Source organism: Aethalodelphis obliquidens, unplaced genomic scaffold (genome assembly GCF_003676395.1).
Source record: "Aethalodelphis obliquidens isolate GAN/ISIS:26980383/991018 unplaced genomic scaffold, ASM367639v1 scaffold2, whole genome shotgun sequence".
Taxonomy (NCBI): domain Eukaryota; kingdom Metazoa; phylum Chordata; class Mammalia; order Artiodactyla; family Delphinidae; genus Aethalodelphis; species Aethalodelphis obliquidens.
In genome coordinates, this window is record NW_020837946.1 from 45,369,675 (window position 1) to 45,394,830 (window position 25,156).

Here is a 25,156-nt window from a genome sequence, read left to right on the forward strand (position 1 = left end):
TCTGATTGGGCATTTGTGAAGATTAAATGAGATAATAGATGTAAAATGTTTAAAAAGTTATTGGTATAGAGTTGTTTATATACTGTTGAATGTCATTTTTTAAATCTATATATCTATAGATTTAATTTGTTAAATTTAACAACTTAAATTTGTTAAATTTAAGTTGTTAAATCTATAGATATATAGATTTGTATTTGTTCAGAGAGAGATGCCTAGATTTCTGTTAACCAAAAGTTAATACTGGGTTATTTCTGCCTGGTAGGATTTGGAGCAATGTGTTTTGGTGTCTACACTTCTGTGCTTTTCTGTAGAGCTTAAATTTTAATAACTAGCATATGTTTACAAAATAACAAAGTTATTCTTAGAAAATAATACAGTACAAACCCATAACATGAACAACTGCCTTTTCCATGCTTTATCCTGTGTTCTCTGTACTTTGAGATATATCTTTTCTCAGACTCTGGTTGCATAAATTACATCAGATCTTTAGCTCTCCAATTGCCTTTCTTCTTACTGCTTTGCTATCACAACTATGCAAGTTACAGAGAAAGGAGGTGCCTTGATACTACTTGATATAAAGACTGACATTAGATTCTTACTTTTTTGAATACGGTTTTTAAAGCTTCAGAAAAAGGAACTGCTTAGTTCTGGCAGGAAGGAAAAAGAAAAGATGATACACACTTTCTTGGAAACTGAAGAAATAGGCACACAACAGGAGACCATTCTTAAATGTAAAAGTATACAGAACTGCTCTGGGGATGAAGTTTCCCATAGTTCATAAAATTAGAAGAAAGACAAAAATGACTTTAGTTTGATTTAAAATACATGTATTTATGTACATATTTCTTAAGGAATGAAAGATTACTTCATCCAAATGTCTTTTAAAATGTAAGAATACAATGAGCAGGCATCTTGGTTTGTAATCAGAAGAGATTCTGTCTCTGAAATGACCTGACTACTTTCCTTATCTCACATCACTCAAATCAGATGACAAAGAGAAAACTCTGGAGGCAACTTTCTTCCACCTAACAGCTTTGTAATCAATATCTGAAATGCAGCCATATATTCATTGACAATGATGATTCAATGTTTAAATCTAAATAGCTTTCAAAACCTTGGTGTTTCCTGCTGTATTTTACATCCTACAATAATCCCTTTCCCTTCCTCCCCATTTCTCATTTCTCTTGGATCCTTTGCTCAAACAATGCTCATCTCTTTGCTAATTTTCATATATTTAACATACACTTATTTTAGTTACTCATTGAAACCACTACTGGAATGATCTTGATGAAAACATTAATTTTTTTTTACCTTTTTCAACACTTTTTCCCCCAAACTACAATATCTCCTACTTGTCCTTTCTGCACAGATCCCTGAGTTTCACATTCCAGGCTTCAAAATGCTACTGCTTGACCCTTTTGAGACCAAATCAGACTTTTCCTTTTACACATTCTTTGGCTATGAACAAGCTTTCTTGTTATTTCCTATATTGCCAAACATAACCACATAGAAATATGAAATAAATAATAAATGTATCCAATATTCAGAAGATTCCCATTTATAACTAGGTGACCTGAAGTTGAAGAAGCGTTTAAAGATGGATAACATCAGAGGCAATTTTATCCAGGGATTATATTAATAGAAATATCATTAAGCAAAGCAGAATAAGGGAAATAAAATGCTCACAGAAGCTTAGACTTTGTGGCCCCTCTGTTAGGGAGGCATATATAGAGACTTTGATCTGCTTAGCTTACATATTTACCAAACTCTTGTTTGGTTTTAAATGATGTCCAAGGGATCAATTAACAGACAGGCCCCATAAAGGAACCTATTTCACATATAATATATACAATAGGCAGACATGTATACATATTCTACTTTATCTCTGGGTTCATTCATGTGCCTGCTAAGTAGTTTATCTCTTTAAAATTGGGAATAGTATAGTACAATGGAAAGAAAAACGGATGTTGAATAGCAGACTTGGTTTCTAGACCTAATTTTGCTATCTTGTTATGTAAGCTTTTAGCAAATCACTTAACTTCTCTGGGCTTCAGTTTACTTTATCAAGAAAATGATAGAGCTGGAATAAATGATTCCTGAAGTCCTTTTCAACACTAAAAGTCTTTCAACCTGTAACACATGTAATGTTTTTTTTTTAAAGGCACTGAAGTCCATAGTGAAATGTAAGGAATAATTAACATTGAGTTTTTAGTTTCTATTCAGTAACTTCTAACAGCCATATTACATTTTTTTAGAGCTTTCTCAGGCAGAATAATAGTTTACAATGATGATGACCTTCAATATTACGTTTAATAATTATTAAATGTCTACTAGACTTATTGTGGTGATCATTTCACAATATATATGAATATCGAATCTTTATGTTGTATAGTTGAAACTAAAATAATGTTGTATGTCAATTATACCTCTGTAAAATATAACAATAATAAAAAAATAAAAATTGAAAATAAATAACTATTTCAGTTACCTGGGAAAACTTAGGGGTGGGGGACTAAGCATCTTATTTAAAATAGGCATATGATTTTTAAAAATTAAATTAATTTTATAAACATCTCAAGAATTGAGAAGTTAGGTAACGTTCAGTGTTTATTGTCATTTCTCTTTTTCCATTTATTCTTGTATTTTATAAGCACATACCAACCATAAAGTCATAATTCAACAAACTTCCAGTTGTTACTATATTCTCCTTATTTGTTTTCACATTGTTTAGCATAAAAAACACTTATAACTTCCCACTCTAAAGAAGGCAATGGAAAAATAATATATTATAGCTTTCTAATTTCCTTTTAAGTATATGTCAACGTTGCTGCGGCACATAAAGGGACACTTCCAAATGGTTACAGATGCCGAATTATTATCAATAAATATGATGGTATATACCACTTTTAATTGAAGGAAATGACAGTTAATGTTCAATTTATATGCTCATTTGACAAATTTTAAGATGTTTGGAATGAATATAAGTTGCACATATTAGAATTATTGAGAGCCAATTCTAAAATCTAAGAAAACTTTTTTAAAGGTTCTACATAAAATTGATTCTTGAAGTAGTTTTTACACTTTGAGATTAACTAAACACTTATTTTTGAACAAATAAAATTAGTTACATGAAATGCAGTTGACTTCATGTTTTCTACTTTCTCCCTGGTATCTACAACCAGCAAAATTGGCAAATGCTTATGTTTCTTGCTATTACAAAGCTGCTCTAAAGAATCTCATGAATTTGGAATTCCAAGCTATTTTGGATGTTTCAGCAATGCATCTCATTGATTACAAAGATGCATCTTTTGCCCAACTTTTAATGATTCCACAGGGTTCAATTTGAACATGTTTTCTTTCGTGATTTCCTTTTTTTTTTTTTGGCATGTCTATGGATATTTATTTCTCGGATTCAAATTTTCTTCTAAGTCATAAACCAATATTAACATTTTGTTGAAGGGTAATTCAGAAGCATTAGTAAAATGATTTACTTATATTAAAGCCTTCCTTTACCATGATTCATTAGGCCACATAATGTAACTTTCTCTCTTCTTTAACTTCTTACTTGTAAAACTGCATAACAGTTTTAAAAGGTTTATGTGGACTTCCTTATTATATTTCTGTATTTGATTTTAAGACCAAGATGATCTTTACATTCACATCTTGCTCCAGAATGCAGTTGTTGAAAACTCAGAGTAATAGGAAAGTATGATTATAATGATATTTTTCTTTAGCAATCAAAGCCTTCTCTTGTATCTTAACAAGGTCAAAGCATTGGGTGCCCTGCCATGCTTGCAGGAAAAGTCATTCCTTCCTCAATTGAAACTCTCAGGCTGGCCACTATAGATACCCTGGCTGTTTCTGATGTGAATTTTTAAAAAAGGGACATGATATCTGACATGTATTCTAAGAACTTGGCTCTCTGTTTTTCAGATAATAGTGCAAAGGCTAAATTATTCTCAAGAGATAATAACAACCAGTCAAACTCCAGAGTTGACAGAACATATTTTTATAATAAAGATATTAATATTAATAAGTTTTGATATATAAGACACTGATCTAAGGTTTTTTTTAATATATTAACTCATTTAAACCTCATAATAATACAGTAAGGTAGGTACAATTATTAATCTCATTTTACAAAGGAGAATACTAAGGGACAGAAAAGTTATATAATTCAGATATTAGTTGGGAGAGCTGACATTTGAACCCAGGTAATTTGACTGAGAAGTGGATGCTCCAATCACTGCTATCAGAGTTTAAATTCTGATAGCATCAGTGGAGTTGTTGGGCTGCATCTGAGCGTACCGCATGTTGAGATTCTAATTTCCCTATATCAATGACTATTGCATAGGTTTAGCTAGAAGTTTCAAACTTAAGTGGCTTAATATGTGTATTTCAACTACCTCAGGGCTACAATACTCAGGTTGTAACCACATATTTGAGGTTGCATCTTTTTTGTTTGTTTGTTTTTGTTCTTTTTACTAAGCCAAATAAGAGGTTTTTTTTTTTTTTTTTTTTTTACAATGTTGAGGAAGATTAGGCTGTGAAGATTGAGAAAGCCTCGTTAGGAACCACAGAACTCACTGAGGAAGATCTTGAGGGTCACAGCTCAGCCCAGCCTTATCTTTTTTTTTTTTTTTTTTTTTTGCGGTACGCGGGCCTCTCACTGTTGTGGCCTCTCCCGTTGCAGAGCACAGGCTCTGGACGTGCCGGCTCAGCGGCCATGGCTCACGGGCCCAGCCGCTCCGCGGCATGTGGGATTTTCCCGGCCCGGGGCACGAACCCGTGTCCCCTGCATTGGCAGGCAGACTCTCAACCACTGCGCCACCAGGGAAGCCCCCCAGCCTTCTCTCTTATCAACCACACACAGTGGCAAACAATGCGTGTTTCATATATGAAACTCTGATACCTCTAGAAATCACTGAAATATGACAATCTTTCTTTTTAAACCTCCCTCTGACCTTCATATTCATCATCTACCTAGTGTTCTTCCAAAATTCTTTGTTTCATGTGCCTGCTCTCTCTCCCCAGGAAAGTCATAAGTTTTTAAGGTCAAGGTCCACGTTCCTATTTGTTTTGGATTCACTCACTTTTAGAACTTGTAACACAAAAAATAAATACATCAGCCTTTTGGGGGATAGTTATACATTTTAGAATAAAACAATAAATACATGTTATTTTATTTTGTTAATTACATCACAATTCTTCATCAGGGAAATGACTATCTCATGCCAACAAAATAATAAGTTCATTACGAGTTTTTCAATATTTCACCTTTATAGAAAAGACAGTTCAGCAGTCTCATCAAAAGTTGGGAGGAGGGCCTCTCTGGTGGCGCAGTGGTTGAGAATCCGTCTGCCAATGCAGGGGACACGGGTTCAAGCCCTGGTCCAAGAAGATCCCACATGCCGCAAAGCAACTAAGCCGTTGAACCACTACTGAGCCTGTGCTCTAGAGCCCGTGAGTCACAACTACTGAGCCTGCGTGCTGCAACTACTGAAGCCCATGCGCCTAGAGCCCATGCTCTGCAACAAGAGAAGCCACTGCAATGAGCAGCCCGCACACTGCAACGAAGAGTAGCCCCGGCTCATCGCAACTAGAGAAAGCACACGTGTAGCAACAAAGACCCAACACAGCCAAAAATAAATAAATAAAATAAATACATTTATTAAAAAAAAAAAAAGTTGGGAGGAATGAAAATACTACAGTCTTCCTTAAGGGTGATCAAAAATTATCTTTATGCTTTAATGCTCTAATTATAGCATCAATAGATAGCTAATACAAAATCCACCCATAGAGCCTATCAGCATCATCTTCAAAATATACTCAGATGCCCACTACCTTCTCCTTCAGCTCCTACTCAGCTTCAAGCCACAGTCGCTCTCCTTGCTTGGACCCTCACGCTGGACTTTTGATGTGTGTTCACCTTTGCCTCTCACAGCTGATTCCTGTTAAAAACTCGTTTCACTTCTTGTTACTCTTTCTCTCAAAACTCTCTAAATTGAGGGTTTCTCAAATTTTACAGTGGCCTATGTTGGAGAGGGGGAAATTTTCCCTCTACCCCTCTGGGACAATAATCAAATTAATGCAAGACAGATAAACAGGAGAAAAAGCAACAAATTTTAATTCATGCACAAGAGGTCTCGTAAAAATAGGACCTAAGAAGTGTTCAAGGCAGGCAGCTTTTATACTTTTTAGACAAAGAAACAATAAATTTGTGAGGAACTGACAGGACAAAGAAACTTGGGTTTGGGATGCTCAACTAGTGAAGAATCTAAATAGAATTTGGGCTTGGGGTAGTACACTAAAGAAGTAACGAGGTTTGTTTCTGTAGGCTCCTAATCTAAATCCCCTATCTCTGGCAATAGGGTGTCCTTCTATCTCCAGATGCAGGGAGTGCACCTTTCACACGAGAGATTTATTTCCTGCTTTCAGGGAGACAGAAAGAAGTGTTAGAGTGTCCCTCTTGTGTTGGTGATTTCTTAAGTAACTTTAATTCAAATTAATCAATATGCCATTGTGGCATATTTAGGGGTGGCCCGCCCTGAGCCCCAGCACCTAAAAGGCCCTACAAGAACTACAGGACATCCCCTGCCCCACCTGTTCTACTGCACGTGTGCCTTTTGGATTGTACTTACTCCTACTTCCCTGAAATCCACTGCATTCCAGCCATCACGGCCCCTGGCTAGTCCTTGGCTAGGCAAACATGGTCCCACCTTGCCCATGACAGCCGATCTGGAATATTTGTCTCCCAACGCACTCACACGCCTCACTCCCTCCCTTCCCTTAGGCCTCCGCCTGCCTCAGACCTTCCCTGACCACTTCATGTAACATAGCATCCTCTTTCCCACCTTTCCCGATCCCTGACATTCTGCTTTCCTTTTCTACATACAATTATTACAGCCTGGAATACTGTATTAATAAATAAAATACTGTGTTAATACTACATCATATATACTAATAAAAATATACTATATGATACATAATATACTATATAAATAACACTAATACTGTATTAATAAAAATACGCACATTGTTTTCTTATTGGGTGTCTCTCAAAAAAGTCTTATTATTTAGCTTATTATATGTAAGTCCTAGGAGGGTGGGAGTTTATCTATTTGGTTCACTAATCAATTCTTATTTTCTCAGTCAAGGCCTGGCATAAATTAGGAGCTCAATTCAAATGAATAAGTACATGTGTGGATGAATGAGTGCACAAATGAATCTATATTAACATTATATTTACATTTTACTGTATTTTTCTATCACTCCTACCATGTTTATATGCATATTTCAGAAATCATATTCAGATGTTATATTCAACGAGGACATGTAGTTAAACTTACGTGGATCATCTCTTCTATTAAAAATTAACTGCTCTTTTAAGAAACTCCCCTCTATTATTAGTTTACAATTTAAATTAGTTAAAGCTGGTAAAGTTTTTAGTACTACTTAAAGGCAGGTTACCGTTTAAAGGCAGTGGCTTTCAAACTCTTATGACTATGAACCACGATTTTATGGAATAAATTGATGTTTACCATACGCATTCTGAAAATTTCTTTTCTTTTTCTTTTCTGTCCTACTTCATCTTTAAATACATGTCTTCCATGATCCACTGCATTGATTTTATAACCCAATTTTTTTCAGGGAGCATAATCTGCAGTTTGAAAAACATCACTATAGGGTACATAGGAATATATGTAGAATTCCCAATGAACTAGCATTAATGCTGTCACTGCTCATTAAAAAACAAAAACAAAACAACTAATGAACCCTACATAGAAAAATACTTTTGAAACCAACTACTATTTTATATCTATATATGATTTGAAATAAGAACACTATGAATATTAAATGTGAATTTTTGAAATAGAATATTATATAAAATGAAAGGATGTGGAACTAAAATATGTTCTTAATAAAGAAACTAAATGAATTAGAACATGAAAGCAGAAAACTATCATTTTAAAACTTAATACATTTAAATGTAAATGTTATTACATATTTCCCCAGGAAGCATTGTAATTCTTAAACAGCTCTGTTAAATTTATCAGATTATGGGCTTCCCTGGTGGCGCAGTGGTTGAGGGTCTGCCTGTCGATGCAGGGGACACGGGTTCGTGCCCCGGTCCGGGAGGATCCCACATGCCGCGGAGTGGCTGGGCCCGTGAGCCATGGCCGCTGAGCCTGCGCGTCCGGAGCCTGTGCTCCGCAACGGGAGAGGCCACAACGGTGAGAGGCCCGCGTACCGCAAGAGAAGAAAAAAAAAAAATCAGATTAATTTGTAAGCAGTGGTTGCCAAAAGTGAATGAAGTGATAGGAATCTTTTAGTGATATGATCATCCTCCCTTTTAGACAGGATGAGGATAGATTTTTCTTTTCCCCATATACAAATTATTCCTCTGTTGCATCAATTCTCTCACTGGAATATTTAGCACATCTTTATTTTCCACGATATGTTTATCAACTATTTTCCACGATATGTTTTTCAATATAAACATAGAAACACACACTTTTACCATTAAAATAACTTCCTAAGAAGTTTAATGTCATCCTACCTCTCTTGATCCAAATCAACTTTCAGATCACTATAGATTTATCTTCCTAACATCCTATTTGATTAGTTTACTACACAAACTGCTTACCCTGCCATTCAAAGCCTTCCCAACTTATCTTTTTAGCCTTGTCGATCATTAGTACTTCTGATGGTCAGTGTTATGTGACAACTTCGCCAGGTTATACTATCCAGTTATTCAATCAAATACTAAGCTAGGTGTTGCCATGAAGTTATTTTGCAGATATGATTAACATCTATAATCACTGACTTTATGTAAAGGAGCTTATTCTGAATAATCTGGCTGGGCTAGATACAATCAATGTAAAGGCCTTAACAGAAATGAGACAGGCCTGCTATGTTCCTGAAGAAGAAGAAATTCCACCTGCAGTCAGCTCCTACCCAGGAGTTTTCAGCCTGCCCTTCCTAATGGCCTGCCATATGGATTTCAGACTTGTCTGGCCAGCCAACCCCCCCGCAAATTGTGTAACCCATTCCCTGAAATAAATGTGTGTGTAGAGAGTAGGGGGTTGTACATCCTACTAGTTGTGTTTCTTAGATGGAACCTCAACTGATAAAGTACTTTACCATCATTAGTACTTTACGCCCAGCCCAACTCTTGCCATTTTGTTTGTGCCTTAGGCCTTCTTGACAGAGCTCATCCTCTTTCAGACATCTCAGCTTGAAATGGTCATTCCACTCTTATTTTGACCCTTGGAAACCCTACCTCACTCCCACTTACATAAAACAGGAATGACTCACCATTCTTTGAATCTCCATAGCTTTCTACTAAGTGCCACTTGAATGGCAAAAAACAAGATCTGCCTTTTTATGTTAGTTATTTTTGAAGAATATTTCCCTATGACGATAAGCTCCATAAGAATATATAGGCCATTAGTCATACAGCTCTGAAACTTCAGCATTCAATCAATGGTGCCTTATACATAACAGTCATTTAATGAATTAATTTATAATCAACTGTTATTACATACGTAAAAAGAAGAAAATCTTTGAAGTCAGATAGACTTCAGTTTTTTAGCCTGGCTCTGTCTTACTAGCTTTGTGAAAATAGTCATATTATTTAATCTTTCAGCCTTACTTTTCTCTTATGTAAAGTGGTGATAACATTAATAATCACTATATTGGTTCATAGAAATACTAAATCATGTGAAAACACACCAGCACAGTGCCTGGTATATATTGGGACTCAATGAAATGTAACTATTTTGCAATTACCTTGGAAAAGTTATTATGCACTAATTCATAACATACATATATATATATATTGAACAACTACTGTGAGATAGGCACTTTGGTAAGGCCTGTGAAAAATAAAAAAGATAAATTAATGATTGCTAACATTTATGAGTAGTTGTTTTATCCCAGATACTATTCTAACTCTTCATGGAACACCTTTATAACAACACTAATGAGAAATTATTATTAATCCTATTTACAGATGAATAACCATAGACACAGAAAGGTTAAGTAATTTTCCCAAAGACCACAGCTAGTAAGTGTTGGAGTCAGGATATAAACCAAGGCAATCTAGGTCTAGATTCTGGAGTTTTTTTGTTTTTTTTTTTCTGTTTCCCCAAGGTACTTCTGTGGACATGGATTTAGTTTTCAAGTGGCATTTCTCTACTAAGAGATGAGAAATTTTTCAAAAATAACTACTAAGCAATCAATTTTAAAAGTGCCACAAAGAAGGGAATTCAGAAAAAAATAACATTCTTCAAATATTTTTAATGCTACTTGGTACATATGATATCACTCAGGAGGCCAGATGAGAATGAACAAAACCAACCTGCTCTTCCACATTTGACCGACCCCAGTCTGGAAGATATTTCTGTGCCCTCTACTTTGTCGGGGATGTTTTAGAGTTGTTATGGACCTGTGAATTAGCACAGGCAACTTTTCCATGTAGACAAGCAGATCTCCATTGTCACATTAATCCAAAGAGTTAAAGGCAGTTTTAATTACAGTGTAATCTTTCAATCCTTTATAAACCAGTTTTTCAAAATGAGGCACTTCAGTCATTTATAAAAGTGAATAATCTCTGATGGTTTCACTTGAAGGATATAATTCTACTATGATTGATAACATAAAAAAATTGAGCATAGGCTTTAAAATAATAGTGATTTTCTAGATTAAATTTGTTTCTATGAAGATCTTATGTAGTGTATCAATACCTAACACGAGGAATATCTGTGGAAGAGATGGGTAATATTAACATGTTTTTTTCTCATTCCTTTAAGTAAACTTTTCATGCTAATTCATGGCAATCAATCCTCATGTTAACTTTACAGGGAAATTCATGAGCATTGTAGCGGTTTCAGGTAGGTTAGTTTTACACAGAAGACATTTTTGAGCATTTTCTTTGCTGCACAGTCAGCCAGAAGACATACAGTTGCTACACTCCACAAAGCTCGCTGCTGAGTAACCCTCTGGAAGAACTTCTTCTAGATGGCCTTTTAAATGCTGCTTCCTGCTGATTCAGACTCAGACCAGTGCTGTAGAGGTTTCCTATTAAACACTATCGGCTCTCAGTTCAACAACTTTTTAGAAAATTTTTCCTGAAATAATTCCTCATAACTAATCTCTTTATATCCCACTAATCCACTGTTCTCTTATAAAAATAATTTTATCATTTTCTATTTTCCCCCATGCCATCTCCAAAGGTCAGTTGCTTAAGTCTGGCCCACTCCCTTATTCCCAAACCCAGCTCTTTAATTCACATCTGTCTCTTCCAAATTTAAACAGATTTCTCTGAAATCTACTTCACGTTTAGTGCTCATAAATTATAAAAATAACACCTTCCTTTAAAGACCCTCTTGTAAATGGCATTCATTCATTTGTCCAGTTTTCCAACAACAGCAATGAATCAAATCTTTGAAGACATGGCGTATGGATTGTTTCGATTTCTCTATTAAAATGCAGCATTTGAACAAAAGATTCATAAAAAATATGCACTTTTTCTGCGTTTTCTTAATAGTTTAAGTTTTGTTTGTCTCCTTTTTTTGGGTGATAATTACATTCATTAAAATTGCAGCTCATTACCAGACTAGTTTTTATATTTGTCTGTGTAATGCAACACTAAGTATTTTTAAAGGAAACTAATTTGTTGGTTGTTTTATTTCTTATAGGCTACAATACTGCAATGATTTTAACAATAGCCAAAATCATTTGAAGAAACTACATTCATGATTTAAACAGAAATTATAAAGGATAGTCTTTTATAAAATAGAATACTTATTTAGAAAGAAAAATAACTTCCCATATTATATATACAAAATTATTTTATTTATGCAAAATTTTTCAGGGATCATCTACTAAGAAATGCCAAAGCATAAGCAATCTTTATAAGATCAACCATAAATTAACAATAATAAGGGGACCTTCAAGATGGCAGAGGACTAAGACATGGAGATCACCTTCCTCCCCACAAATACATCAAAAATACATCTATAGGTGGACCAGCTCCTACAGAACACCTACTGAACACTGGCAGAAGACCTCAGACTTCCCAAAGGGCAAGAAACTCCCCACGTAACTGGGTATGGCAAAAGAAGAAAGAAAAAACAGAGACAAAAGAATAGGGACGGGACCTGCACCTCTGGGAGGGAGCTATGAAGGAGGAAAAGTTTCCACACACTAGGAAGCCCCTTCACTGGCAGGGACGGGGGTTGGCGGGGGGCGCGGGAAGCTTCGGAATCATGGAGTAGAGGGCAGCAACAGGGGTGCAGAGGGCAAAGTGGAAAGATTCCCGCACAGAGAATCAGGGCCGACCGGCACTCACCAGCCCAAGAGGCTTGTCTGCTCACCTGCCGAGGCGGGCGGGGGCTGGTAGCTGAGGCTCTGGCTTCGGAGGTCAGATCCCAGGGAGAGGACTGGGGTTGGCTGCGTGAACACAGCCTGAAGGGGGCTAGTGCGCCACAGCTAGCCGGGAGGGAGTCCAGGAAAAAGTCTGGACATGGCTAAGAGGAAAGAGACGATTGTTTCAGGGTGCGCGAGGAGAGGGGATTCAGAGCACTGCCTAAATGAGCTCCAGGGACGGGCGCGAGCCGCGGCTATCAGCTCAGACACCAGAGATGGGCATGAAACTAACGCTGCTGCTGCAGCCACCAAGAATCCTGTGTGTAAGTACAGGTCACTATCCACACCCCCACACACACACCCAGGAGCCTGTGCAGCCCGCCACTGCCAGGGTCCCATGATCCACGGACAACTTCCCAGGGAGAACACACGGCATGCCTCAGGCTGTTGCAATGTCACGTTGGCCTCTGCTGCCACAGGCTTGCACCGCATTCCAATTATAACTACAATATCTCTCCCTCCCCCCACACCATGAGTGAGCAAGAGCTCCCTAATCAGCTGCTGCTTTAACCTTTTCCTGTCTGGGTGGGAACAGATGCCTGAGGGTGACCTACATGCAGAGGTGGGGCCAAAACCAAAGCTGAACCCCAGGAGCTGTGCGAACAAAGAAGAGAAAGGGAAATTTCTCCCAGCAGCCTCAGGAGTGGATTAAATCCCCACAATCAACTTGATGTACCCTGCATCTGTGGAATACCTGAATAGACAACGAATCATCCCAAAATCGAGGCGGTGGAATTGGGAGCAACTGTAGACTTAGGTTTGTTGTCTGCGACTGACTTGTTTCTGATTTTTATGTTAATCTTAGTACACTTTTAGCGCTTGTTATCATCAGTGGATTTGTTTATTAGTATGGTTGCTCTCTTCTTTTTTTAAAAATTATAATTATTACTTTCTTAAATTAATAACTGTTTTCTTTTAATAATTAAAAAAATTATTTATTATTTTTTTTCTTTCTTTTTTTCTCCCTTTTCTTCTGAGCCATGTGGCTGACAGGGTCTTGGTGCTCTGGCCTGGGGTCAGGCCTGATCCTCTTGGGTTGGAGAGCTGAGTTCAGGACATTGAACCACCACAGACCTCCTGGCCCCATGTAATATCAATTGGTGAGAGCTCTCCCAGACATTTCCATGTCAACACTAAGACCCAGCTCCATACAACGGCCAGCAAGCTCCAGTGTTGGACGTCCCACGCCAAAAACTAGCAAGACAGGAACACAACACCACCCATTAGCAGAGAGGCTGCCTAAAATCATAATAAGTTCACAGACACCCCAAAACACAACAGCAGACGCGGCTCTGCCCATTGGAAAGACAAGATCCAGCCGCACCCACCAGAATACAGGCACCAGTCCCCTCCACCAGGAAGCCTACACAAGCCACTGAACCAACCTGACCCACTGGGGGCAGACACCAAAAACAATAGGAACTATGAACCTAAAGCCTACAAAAACGAGACCCCAAACACAGTAAGTTAAGCAAAATGAGAAGACAGAGAAATACACAGCAGATGAAGGAGCAAGATAAAAACCCACCAGACCAAACAAATGAAGAGGAAATAGGCAGTCTAACTGAAAAAGAATTCAGAGTAATGACAGTAAAGGTGAACCAAAATCCTGGAAACAGAATGGAGAAAATACAAGAAACATTTAAAAAGGACCTATAAGAACTAAAGGGCAAAAAAACAATGATGAACAACACAATAAATGAAATTAAAACTTTTCCAGAAGGAATCAATAGCAGAATAACTGAGGCACAAGAATGGATAAGTGACCTGGAAGATAAAATACTGGAAATAACTACTGCAGAGCAGAATAATGAAAAAAGAATGAAAAGAATTGAGGACAGTCTCAGAGACGTATGGGACAACATTAAACGCACCAACATTTGAATTATAGGGGTCTCAGAGACGAAGAGAAAAAGCAAGGGACTGAGAAAATATTTGAAGAGATTACAGTTGAAAACTTCCCTAAAATGGGAAAGGAAATAATCAACCAAGTCCAGGAAGTGCAGAGAGTCTCATACAGGATAAATGCAAGAAGAAACATGCCAAGACACACATTAATCAAACTATCAAAAATTAAATACTAAGAAAAAAATTAAAAGCAGCAAGGGAAAAGAAACAAATAACATACAAGGGAATCCCCATAAAGTTAAGAGCTGATCTTTTAGCAGTAACTCTGCAAGCCAGAAGAGGGTGGCAGGGCATATTTAAAGTGATGAAAGGCAAAAACCCACAACCAACATTACTCTACCCAACAAGGATCTCATTCAGATTCGATGGAGAAATTAAAACCTTTACAGGCAGCAAAAGCTAAGAGAATTCAGCACCACCAAACCAGCTTTACAACAAATGCTAAAGGAACTTCTCTAGGCAGGAAACACAAGAGAAGGAAAAGACCTAGAATAACAAACCCAAAACAATTAAGAAAATGGTAATAGGAACATACATATCAATAATTACTTTAAATGCAAATGGATAAAATGCTCCAACTGAAAGACATAGACTGGCTGAATGGATACAAAAACAAGACCCTTATATATGCTGTCTACAAGAGACCCACTTCAGATCTAGGGACACATATAGACTGAAAGTGAGGGGATGGAAAAAGATATTCCATGCAAATGGAAATCAGAAGAAAGCTGGAGTAGCAATTCTCATATCAGACAAAATGACTTCAAAATAAAGACTATTACAAGAGACAAAGACAGACACTACATAATCATCAAGGGATCAATACAAGAAGAAGATATAACAATTGTCAATATTTATGCACCCAACATAGAAGCACCTCAATACATAAGGCAAATGTTAATAGCCATAAAAGGGGAAATTGACAGTAACACATTAATAGTAGGGGACTTTTAACACCCCACTTTCACCAATGGACTGATCAACCAAAATGAAAATAAATAAGGGAACACAGCTTTAAATGACACATTAAACAAGATGGACTTAATTAATATTTATACGACATTCCATCCAAAAACAACACAATACACTTTCTTCTCAAGTGCTGACGGAACATTCTCCAGGATAGACCATATCTTGGGTCACAAATCAAGCCTTGGTAAATTTAAGAAAATTGAAATCATATCAAGTATCTTCTCCAACCACAATACTTTGATACTAGATATCAATTACAGGAAAATAATCTGTAAAAAATGGAGGATAAACAATACTCTACTAAACAAGCAAGAGATCACTGAAGAAATCAAAGAGGAAATGAAAAAAATACCTAGAAACAAATGACAATGAAAACATGGTGACCCAAAACCTATGGGATGCAGCAAAACCAGTTCTAAGAAGGAAGTTTATAGCAATACAATCCTACCTCAAGAAACAAGAAACATCTCAAATAAACAACCTAACCTTACACCTAAAGCAATTAGAGAAAAAAAGAACAAAAAAACCTCAAAGTCAGCAGAAGGAAAGGAATCATAAAGATCAGATCAGAAATAAATGAAAAACAAATGAAGGAAATAAGAGCAAAGATCAATAAAACTAAAAGCTGGTGCTTTGAGAAGATAGACCTAATTGATAAACCATTAGCCCGACTCATCAAGAAAAAGGGGAGAATATTCAAATCAACAGAATTAAAATGGAAAAGGAGAAGTAACAACGGACACTGAAGAAATATAAAGGATCATGAGAGTACTACGAGCAACTATATGCCAATAAAATAGAAAACCTGGAAGAAATGGACAAATTCTTAGAAAAGCCCAACATTCTGAGACTGAACCAGGAAGAAACAGAAAATATAAACAGACCAATCACAAGCACTGAAACTGAGACTGTGATTAAAAATCCTCCAAGGGCTTCCCTGGTGGCGCAGTGGTTAAGAGTCCGCCTGCCGATGCAGGGGAAACAGGTTCGTGCCCCGGTCCGGGAAGATCCCATATGCCGTGGAGCAGCTGGGCCCGTGAGCCATGGCCGCTGAGCCTGCGTTTCCGGACCTGTGCTCCAAAACGGGAGAGGCCAAAAAAGTGAGAGGCCCACGAACCCCAAAAAAAAAAAAAAAAAAAAAAAAAAAATCTCCCAACCAAAAAAGCCTGGGACCAGATGGCTGCACAGGCAAATTCTATCAAACATTTAGAGAAGAGCTAACACCTATCCTTCTCAAATTCTTCCAAAATGTAGCAGAGGGAGGAACACTCCCAAACTCATTCTACGAGGCAACCATCACCCTGATGACAAAACCAGACAAAGATGTTACAAGAAAAGAAAACTACAGGCCAATATCACTGATGAACATAGATGCAGAAGTCCTCAACAAAATACTAGCAAACAAAATCCAACAGCACATTAAAAGGATCATACACCATGATTAAGTGAGGTTTATCCCAGGAATGCAAGGATTCTTCAATATATGGAAATCAATTCATGTGATACACCATATTAACAAATTGAAGGATAAAAACTATATGATAATCTCAATAGATGCAGGAAAAGCTTTCGACAAAATTCAACACCCATTTATGATAAAAACTCTCCAGAAAGTAGGCATAGAGGGAACCTACCTCAATATAATAAAGGCCATATATGACAAACGCACAGACAACATTGTTCTCAATGGTGAAAAACTGAAACCATTTCCTCTAAGATCAGGAACAAGACAAGATTGCCCACTCTCACCACTATTATTCAACATAGTTTTGGAAGTTTTAGACACAGCAATCAGAGAAGAAAAAGAAATTTAAAAATCTGAAAAGAAGAAGTAAAACTGTCACTGTTTGCACATGACATGATACTATACATAGAGAATCCTAAAGCTGCTACCAGAAAACTATGAGAGCTAATCAATGAATTTGGCAAAGTAGCAGGATACAAAATTAATGCACAGAAATCTCTTGCATTCCTATACATTAATGATGAAAAATCTGGAAGAGAAATTAAGAAAACACTCCCAGTTACCAGTGCAACAAAAATAATAAAATATCTAGGAATAAACCTACCTAAGGAGGTAAAAGACCTGTACTCAGAAAACTATAAGACACAGATGAAAGAATTAAAGATGATACAAACAGATGGAGAGATGTACCATGTTCTTAGATTGGAAGAATCAACATTGTGAAAATGACTCTACTACCCAAAGCAATCTACAGATTCAATGCAATCCCTATCAAACTACCAATGGCATTTTTCACAGAACAACAACAAAGAATTTAACAATTTGTATGGAAATACAAAAGGCCCAGAATAGCCAAAGCAATCTTGATAAAGAAAGGCAGAGCTGGCGGAATCAGGCTCCCTGACTTCAGACTATACTACAAAGCTACAGTAATCAAGACAGTATGGTACTGGCACAAAAACAGAAATATAGACCAATAGAACAGGATAGAAAGCCCAGAGATAAACCCACGCACATATGGTCACGTTATCTTTGATAAAGGGGGTAAGAATATATAATGGAGAAAGGACAGCCTCTTCAATAAGTGGTGCTGCAAAAACTGGACAGCTACATGTAAGGGATGAAATTAGCATACTTCCTAACACCATACACAAAAATAAACTCAAAATGGATTAAAAACCTAAATGTAAGGCCAGACACTATAAAACTCTTAGAGGAAAACATAGGAAGAACACTCTATGACATAAATCACAGCAAGGTCCTTTTTGACCCACCTCCCAGAGAAACGGAAATAAAAACAAAAAGAAATAAATGGGACCTAATGAAACTTAAAAGCTTTTGCACAGCAAAGGAAACCATAAACAAGACCAAAAGACAACTTTCAGAATGGGAGAAAATATTTGCAAACGAAGCAACTGACAAAGGATTAATCTCCGAAATATACAAGCAGCTCAATATCAAAAAAACAAATGATCCAATCCAAAAATGGGCAAAAGACCTAAATAGACATTTCTCCAAAGAAGATATACAGATTGCCAACAAACACATGAAAGAATGCTCAACGTCACTAATCATTAGAGAAATGCAAATCAAAACTATGAGGTATCACTTCACACCTCACACGCCTCCATCAAAAACGCTACAAACAATAAATGCTGGAGAGGGTGTGGAGAAAAGAGAACCCTCTTGCACTGTTGGTGGGATTGTACATTGATACAGCCACCATGGAGAACAGTATGGAGGTTCCTTGAGAAACTAAAAATAAAACTACCATATGACCCAGCAATCCCACTAATGGGCATATACCCGAGAAAACCATAATTCAAAAAGGGCCATGTACCACAGTGTTTATTGCAGCAGTATCTACAACAGCCAGGACATGGAACCAACCTAAGTGTCCATCAACAGATGAATGGATAAAGAAGATGTGGCACGTTTATACAATGGAATATTACTCAACCATAAAATGAAATGAAACTGAGTTATTTGTAGTGAGGTGGATGGACTTAAGAGTCTGTCATACAGAATGAAGTTAGTCAAAAAGAGAAAAACAAACACCATATGCTAACACATATACATGGAATCTGAAAAAAAAAAAAGGTTCTCATGAACCTAGGGGCAGGACAGGAATAAAGATGCAGACACAGAGAATCGACTTGTGGACATGGGGAAGGGGATGGGTAAGATGGGACGAATTGAGAGAGTAGGATTGACATATATACACTATCAAATGTAAAATAGATAGCTAGTGGGAAGCAGCTGTAATGCAGAGGGAGATCAGCTCAGTGCTTTGTGACCACCTAGAGGGGTGGGATAGGGAGGGTGGGAGGGAGACGCAAGAGGGAGGGGATATGGGGATATATGTATACATATAGCTGGTTCACTTTGTTATATAGCAGAAACTAACACAACATTCTAAAGCAATTATACTCCAATAAAGATGTTAAATAAAAAAATAATATAATAGCAATAATACTATAGCAAAATAAAATTCAGTAATATCATATGAACTATTTTACCTTTGCATTATAGGGAATGTAATGTTTTGATAAAGCCTCTGGCGTATGCATCCATGATTTGTCTGCAATGAAGAATACACAGTGTTAAATTAAATCACAGGTTCTAAGGGTGTCATATTCATGCATTTGAAAGGAGTCTGATATGGATGGGAGCACTTCTAATTTGGAGATAGTTTTGCTAAAATGAGAAATAATAACTAGTCAGATATATGAACAATGTAACCACAAAGTAATTATAGGATTCTTTCTTTAATATAAAAGTCTTTTCCTTTTAAAAGCTTTCTAATAATAAAACAATTTTGAATTTTTAAAGAATATTAAAAGAACATCAGTTGGGCTATGAGTAATTATATCAATTATGTGAATAATTATGTTTTATTTTTCTTATTTCATGTGATACTCTCATGAATAACAGGTTATTTTTCTTAATTCCCTTTTCAATAAATAGTAATCTGCTCTTTCTCATGACTGTTACTACTCCTTAGTATCAAGAATTAACTAGTAACAGGAAATTCTAACATTAAACTAACAACTGCATTTATATAAAGCTGAAATGAATCAATCTACTTAATTCATTTAAAAATTAATATAATATTAGGATAATTTTTTAACCTCAATTTAAAGAAACATTGATTGAGGGTCCACTATCAGGAGTTTTGGATATAAATGATCTTAAATGCAGTAATTTGAAATTATTACACTATTTAAATTAGTGTAATAGAATAATAGAAATAAAAGTAATTAAAAGAAGATTGTAAAGCAATTATACTCCAGTAAAGATGTTAAAAAAAATAGAAGATATCGAAAGTAATTTGTATTGTATATTATTGATAAAATAGAAAATAAAATTTTCATTCAATTTTTGAATTTGATTTATATATTCCACATATCTTCCAAAAATATTTTGTGGAACATATAAGCAGGAAAAAAGCAAAACATGCTAATGTTTACACAAATCTAATTTGCTGATTTTTTACAAACTGCATTTGTCTGTAGTAAAACTTCTCAATCTTCAAATATGTTATGTCTTAAGTGGAGTTTTGTGAATATTTTACTCCTAATGGGAATTTAAAAATTTAGAATCAATATTATAAATAGAATAAAATCAGACATATATTTTACCATGAAAAATATTAAATAAGTACACACTAAAAGAAAATATCAGATTACTAACAAAGCATTTTCAACATTCAATTCAGAACATTTAAAAATGATGTTAGAAAAAAAAAAAATGATGTTAGGGCTTCCCTGGTGGTGCAGTGGTTGAGAGTCCGCCTGCTGATGCAGGGGACACGGGTTCGTGTCCCGAACCCCCGGGGTTCGGGATCTGCCCCGGTCTGGGAAGATCCCACATGCCGCGGAGCGGCTGGGCCCGTGAGCCATGGCCGCTGGGCCTGCGCGTCCGGAGCCTGTGCTCCGCAATGGGAGAGGCCACAACAGTGAGAGGCCCGCATACCGCAAAAAAAAAAAAATGATGTTAACAGAAACTAGTTCAGTATAATTAATATGTTCTCAAACTGGAGGAATGTGAAGACATAGAGAAAATGGCAGATATTCCTGGAATTTTAATTATTTTAAACCATTCAAAGGATAATGCACTATATATTAAATATGTTGATGGGGTTCAATGCAATATTTACAAGGATTTCTAAGACGAAACATGAGGGATCAATAAAATCCTGTGCCCATGATGAATTTTAGGGCTATTTCTGATTACTGAAGTGGATATGTGACAGCCGTACTTGGGTGAAATATTTTGAGAAGCAATACATCCTAGGCTTCAAAAAGCGGTATTGACATACTGACATTGACAATAATGTATAACTCTTATTTCTTGTATGGATTTTCATTTTAACTACAGTTTTCTCTTTATGACTGCTACTGGATAGTGATATGATTAATTCAAGAATAATTTGTACTTAGATTTGGAATATAGTCTTGCTCTTGTATATTAAAATAAATTTATCACAATACTGTATGCCAAGATAATAAAAACACCAAAGATCTGCCTTCAGAAAACCCAGAAAAATATCTAGTTCCTTTTTTTTACCTCTTAACTCAATTCTTCTCATGTCTCCTTTTCCAAGACACAGAGCATAGCTCAGGAGGATGCAAAGTCTAACTAAAGTTTGAATCCGATGGTTCATTCCAATCCTGAAGCAGAGGGATAACTGCTTTCTCCTCTAAAACACTATTATTTGAAAACTCATGACACTGCCTTTGTTATAGTCTCGTATTGCAGTAACCTAGAAAGAGGTTAGGTATATCTAGCTGTTACTGGTGAAAGACTAAAATAATCACAATACTAAATTACCAGCGGATAAGCTGCAGTTACTACAATTACAAAAAATCTACATCCACACACCAAGTGCTGACGATTTAACGGTTGTTCATTACATACCTCTAGTATAGGTAATACACCTATTAAACCTGAAGGATTTCCAAAATGAGTCCTTAATGTCATTCTAATTTATACTTTGGCAAAAGAAAAAACTGACAGGACAAAACTATATGTTAACTCATATAGATGTGTCTGACCTTGAAGAAAGGGTACAGATGATGTCTTTTGGTCACTATATGGACCCACAAAAGATACTGGATACATAGAGTTGGTGATGAAACAGGAACACAGACACTCTAGAATGTGTTCCCTTTCTTGATATTAAACTATAATCACTGACTTAATAGTGAACATTCACATAAAAGGAAAGGCCAACATTTCAAAAATATTTGACAGCTGTCAAACCACTCTGACTACTGGGTCAATAAATCTAGGTATTCCAATGTATTTAGATTAAGAGTTCATCTAGAAAGATGCAGTAAACTTCATTATTCTTGTATCACCAGAGCTTAAAATAGTGAAAAAACCTACTTTGAACATATTAATTTAAAACTAAATATTGATGGATGAATGGATGCATTTGAATAAAATTTTCATGAAAAGGAAAATATTTTAAAACTATTGAAATTTAAGTGCTTTGCACTATGATTATTTCTACTTATCACTATATCAACTGATAAGTTAAAGAACATAAAGTGTAATTAGTTGAATAATCACGTTTATGCTTTTTTAACTAAACGATTACTTTTTGACATAATAAATAGAATATAAGATTTTAAAAGTTCAAAAAGAAAGCTAACATAGGGAAAGAAAGAAGCTATAAAACATTAATTAAAATTTAATCTATGAATCTGGGGTTAGATAATTTTTACAGAGCTTTTCAAAATAGTCCAAAATGATGCAATTCTAGTACATTCAGTTTTTTTCAGACCCTATGAGCAACTCTAATAACCATTAAAGCATTTGCAAAGAAAATCAGTGAAGTGCCTGGACAATTCAATCAAAGAATACCAAATTACTAATTGGGAGATTTAATAAAAAGAGAAAAAAAAACAATTATGTTTAGGTTTAAGATAATCTCTTTTCCTTGGGTTTCTGATTCAGTAAGGTTGCATGTAATAACCAAGTAAATTGGATATCTATGAAATAAGAGATAAGTTTTTAAAGATAAAAGACGATCTTGTTTTGTTTAGAGTACAGTACAGTGTATGTTGATGCTAGTTATTGGAAAGATGACTTGAATTATATATTCTCTAGGGCTATAATTACAGTTCCTGATGGTCAAGTATATGAATTCTCTGATAAAATTCCAGTTTTACATCTCAAATTAAATTCAACAAATAGTGCTACTGGTTGAAACTAGGAGCACAGGCTCCAAGAAGTTTTCTTTTTACAACTGTAATAAATGAGAGAGTGTGAAGTGACTGGTGAACTTAAGGTAGAACTTCCCGGCATCAGGTTCTAAATGAACTGGAGTGAAATACTGATCAAAAATTTTCTGATATGTAATCACTGGACTTGAAAAATAAGAGAAGTCAAAAGAAATTTAAAGAGAATGCAGCAAAGCAGGAAATAACAAGTTTCTGCTTCTTGATTCTCTAGATCACTCTGATTTTCCTCATGGTTGTACTCCCACTGTCTTCAAGTGAGCCAAATATACAATCGCCAGTTACTCATCTTACTATCCAACACTTGGGATTTCTCTGTGAAAAACCACTCCAAATCCCCTTCAAATAAAGAGTAAATTAGAAATGTGAAGTTTCAATTTTAAAACCATGGGAAAGGGAATTCTAAGCAAATAAAAAGAAGCGAAGATATTGAAATGTCTTTAAAAAACAAGATAGTGTGTTTAAAGTGATGAGTTGTGATGTAAGGTTTTTATTGTCTTAGTAAAAATACTTCTATATATCAGAGAATTATTTCTAGATTTTTTACTAGTAAAGGGAATAAAAAGAAGGATGATTTTATTTTTTGGTATATGTTTTAAATCAGAAGCAAGCTACAGACCACAATAAATGTCATTTTGCCTTCCTCTTATTCTGAAAAATAAGTAAAATAATAAATTCCTGGTTTCCCAGGGTTGAAAGGTGCCTGAAAGTTCTTCACATTACCTAAATCCCTACTGAATACATTAATCCTCTGTACCACATCCAAATGTTCGAACACCTCTCATTTCAGTAAAAAATAAAGGTAATACTTTGAATAATTCCGTTATACTTTGGCACAACTTTGTTGGAATTTTTTTCCTACATTTAATCAATGACCTTATAATTTACACCCATTTGTCCTTTATTAAAGTTAGTTCCATGAACAAATGACAGCATTCAAACATTCATAGGTCTTCAAAAATTGCAAGACCACACCAAGGGTTCTCAGCCATGCTTCCTGTTGCATGGTTGAAAGTCCTGAAGTCATCTCAGCCTTTATCAACCAGGCATGTTACAGTGTGTCAATTCATCCTTAAAAGCAAGAACACACTGTGACTGAGGGCATGGAGTAGAACAATTAATCTATTTCCTGGTTCAAGACTGTTCATTATTCATCCATTAGAAAATGAACTGGAACCTTTGATAACCACACTGATGACTTTATTCTCCAGCCATGTTTTACCCACACAGCAATTAAGGTGCATCTTCCAAATAATAACCATATATAAATAAGTATAGAAGTGTTAGAGGTTCTGGACCCATGTTTGGCAATTTACAATATCTTATTAAGTTTACAGTGTGGAATATGACCTAACTAGTCATTTCCCCCCCATATGCCTGTAATCCTACCACATCAGTTATCTCTTCCTACTTTCAATCACCTAAGAACTTGAGTGGCATCATTTAAGTATTCTCTCCCAGGTCATTGACAGCATGTTAAACAGGAGACAGCCCTGTGCCCACCACTAGAGAACTCCTTCTAGAATGGCAAGGATACATTATTTTAACTTTACTGAACTATATAAAACTATCAAATTTTTCTATCTTTCCTATGAGTGTATCAAGAAATATTTTGCCAAATGCCATGTTTTCCTGCCCCTTAAAAAAATTTCTGTACTGATAATTACGATATATTTATACTTATTTTAAATTCCTACTTTAAAATTAATAACAAATTTATTTGGCCTCTTGCTATCAATTCACCCATCATGAATCCTTATTCATTATTCAATAAAAAGTGAAGTTCATGCACACACACACACACACACACACACGAGTGAATTTAAAACACTATAGCCCATGTAAGCTCAGGGAATTTAGTACTATGGCTATGAAAAGTGAAGTTAGGACTAACTTCCTGTCAGATCACTTTATTTTTTGCAACTCTAACTTCATTCTAGAGTCACATGGTTTGATAATCAGAAAAAGTGATTTCTTAACATCTCTGCTGGATTTGAACAGTAATATTGAAATGACTGCCAGGTCTTTAGTGGACACACTTACCTTTCTTCCTGCTAAAAGCACGGTTCATGATGAGGATCAACCAAATAGATGTTCAGTTCAATCACACTTTATATCCTATAAAATTAAG

At 35.8% G+C, this 25,156-nt stretch overlaps 1 protein-coding gene across 3 annotated transcripts in view; it reads right to left on the reverse strand.

The window, feature by feature from the left end:
- Positions 1–25,156, reverse strand: part of GULP1 (GULP PTB domain containing engulfment adaptor 1) — a 267,960-nt gene that overhangs the window by 80,371 nt on the left and 162,433 nt on the right. For all 3 annotated transcript variants that reach the window (XM_027126188.1, XM_027126198.1, XM_027126195.1), the window contains exons 3-4: positions 25,069–25,143; positions 19,297–19,358 (exon numbers count right to left, since the gene is read on the reverse strand). In XM_027126188.1, coding sequence (XP_026981989.1) covers positions 19,297–19,358; positions 25,069–25,096 — 90 coding nt within the window. In that variant the 5' untranslated portion in view covers positions 25,097–25,143. The remainder of the gene's footprint in view (positions 1–19,296; positions 19,359–25,068; positions 25,144–25,156) is intronic.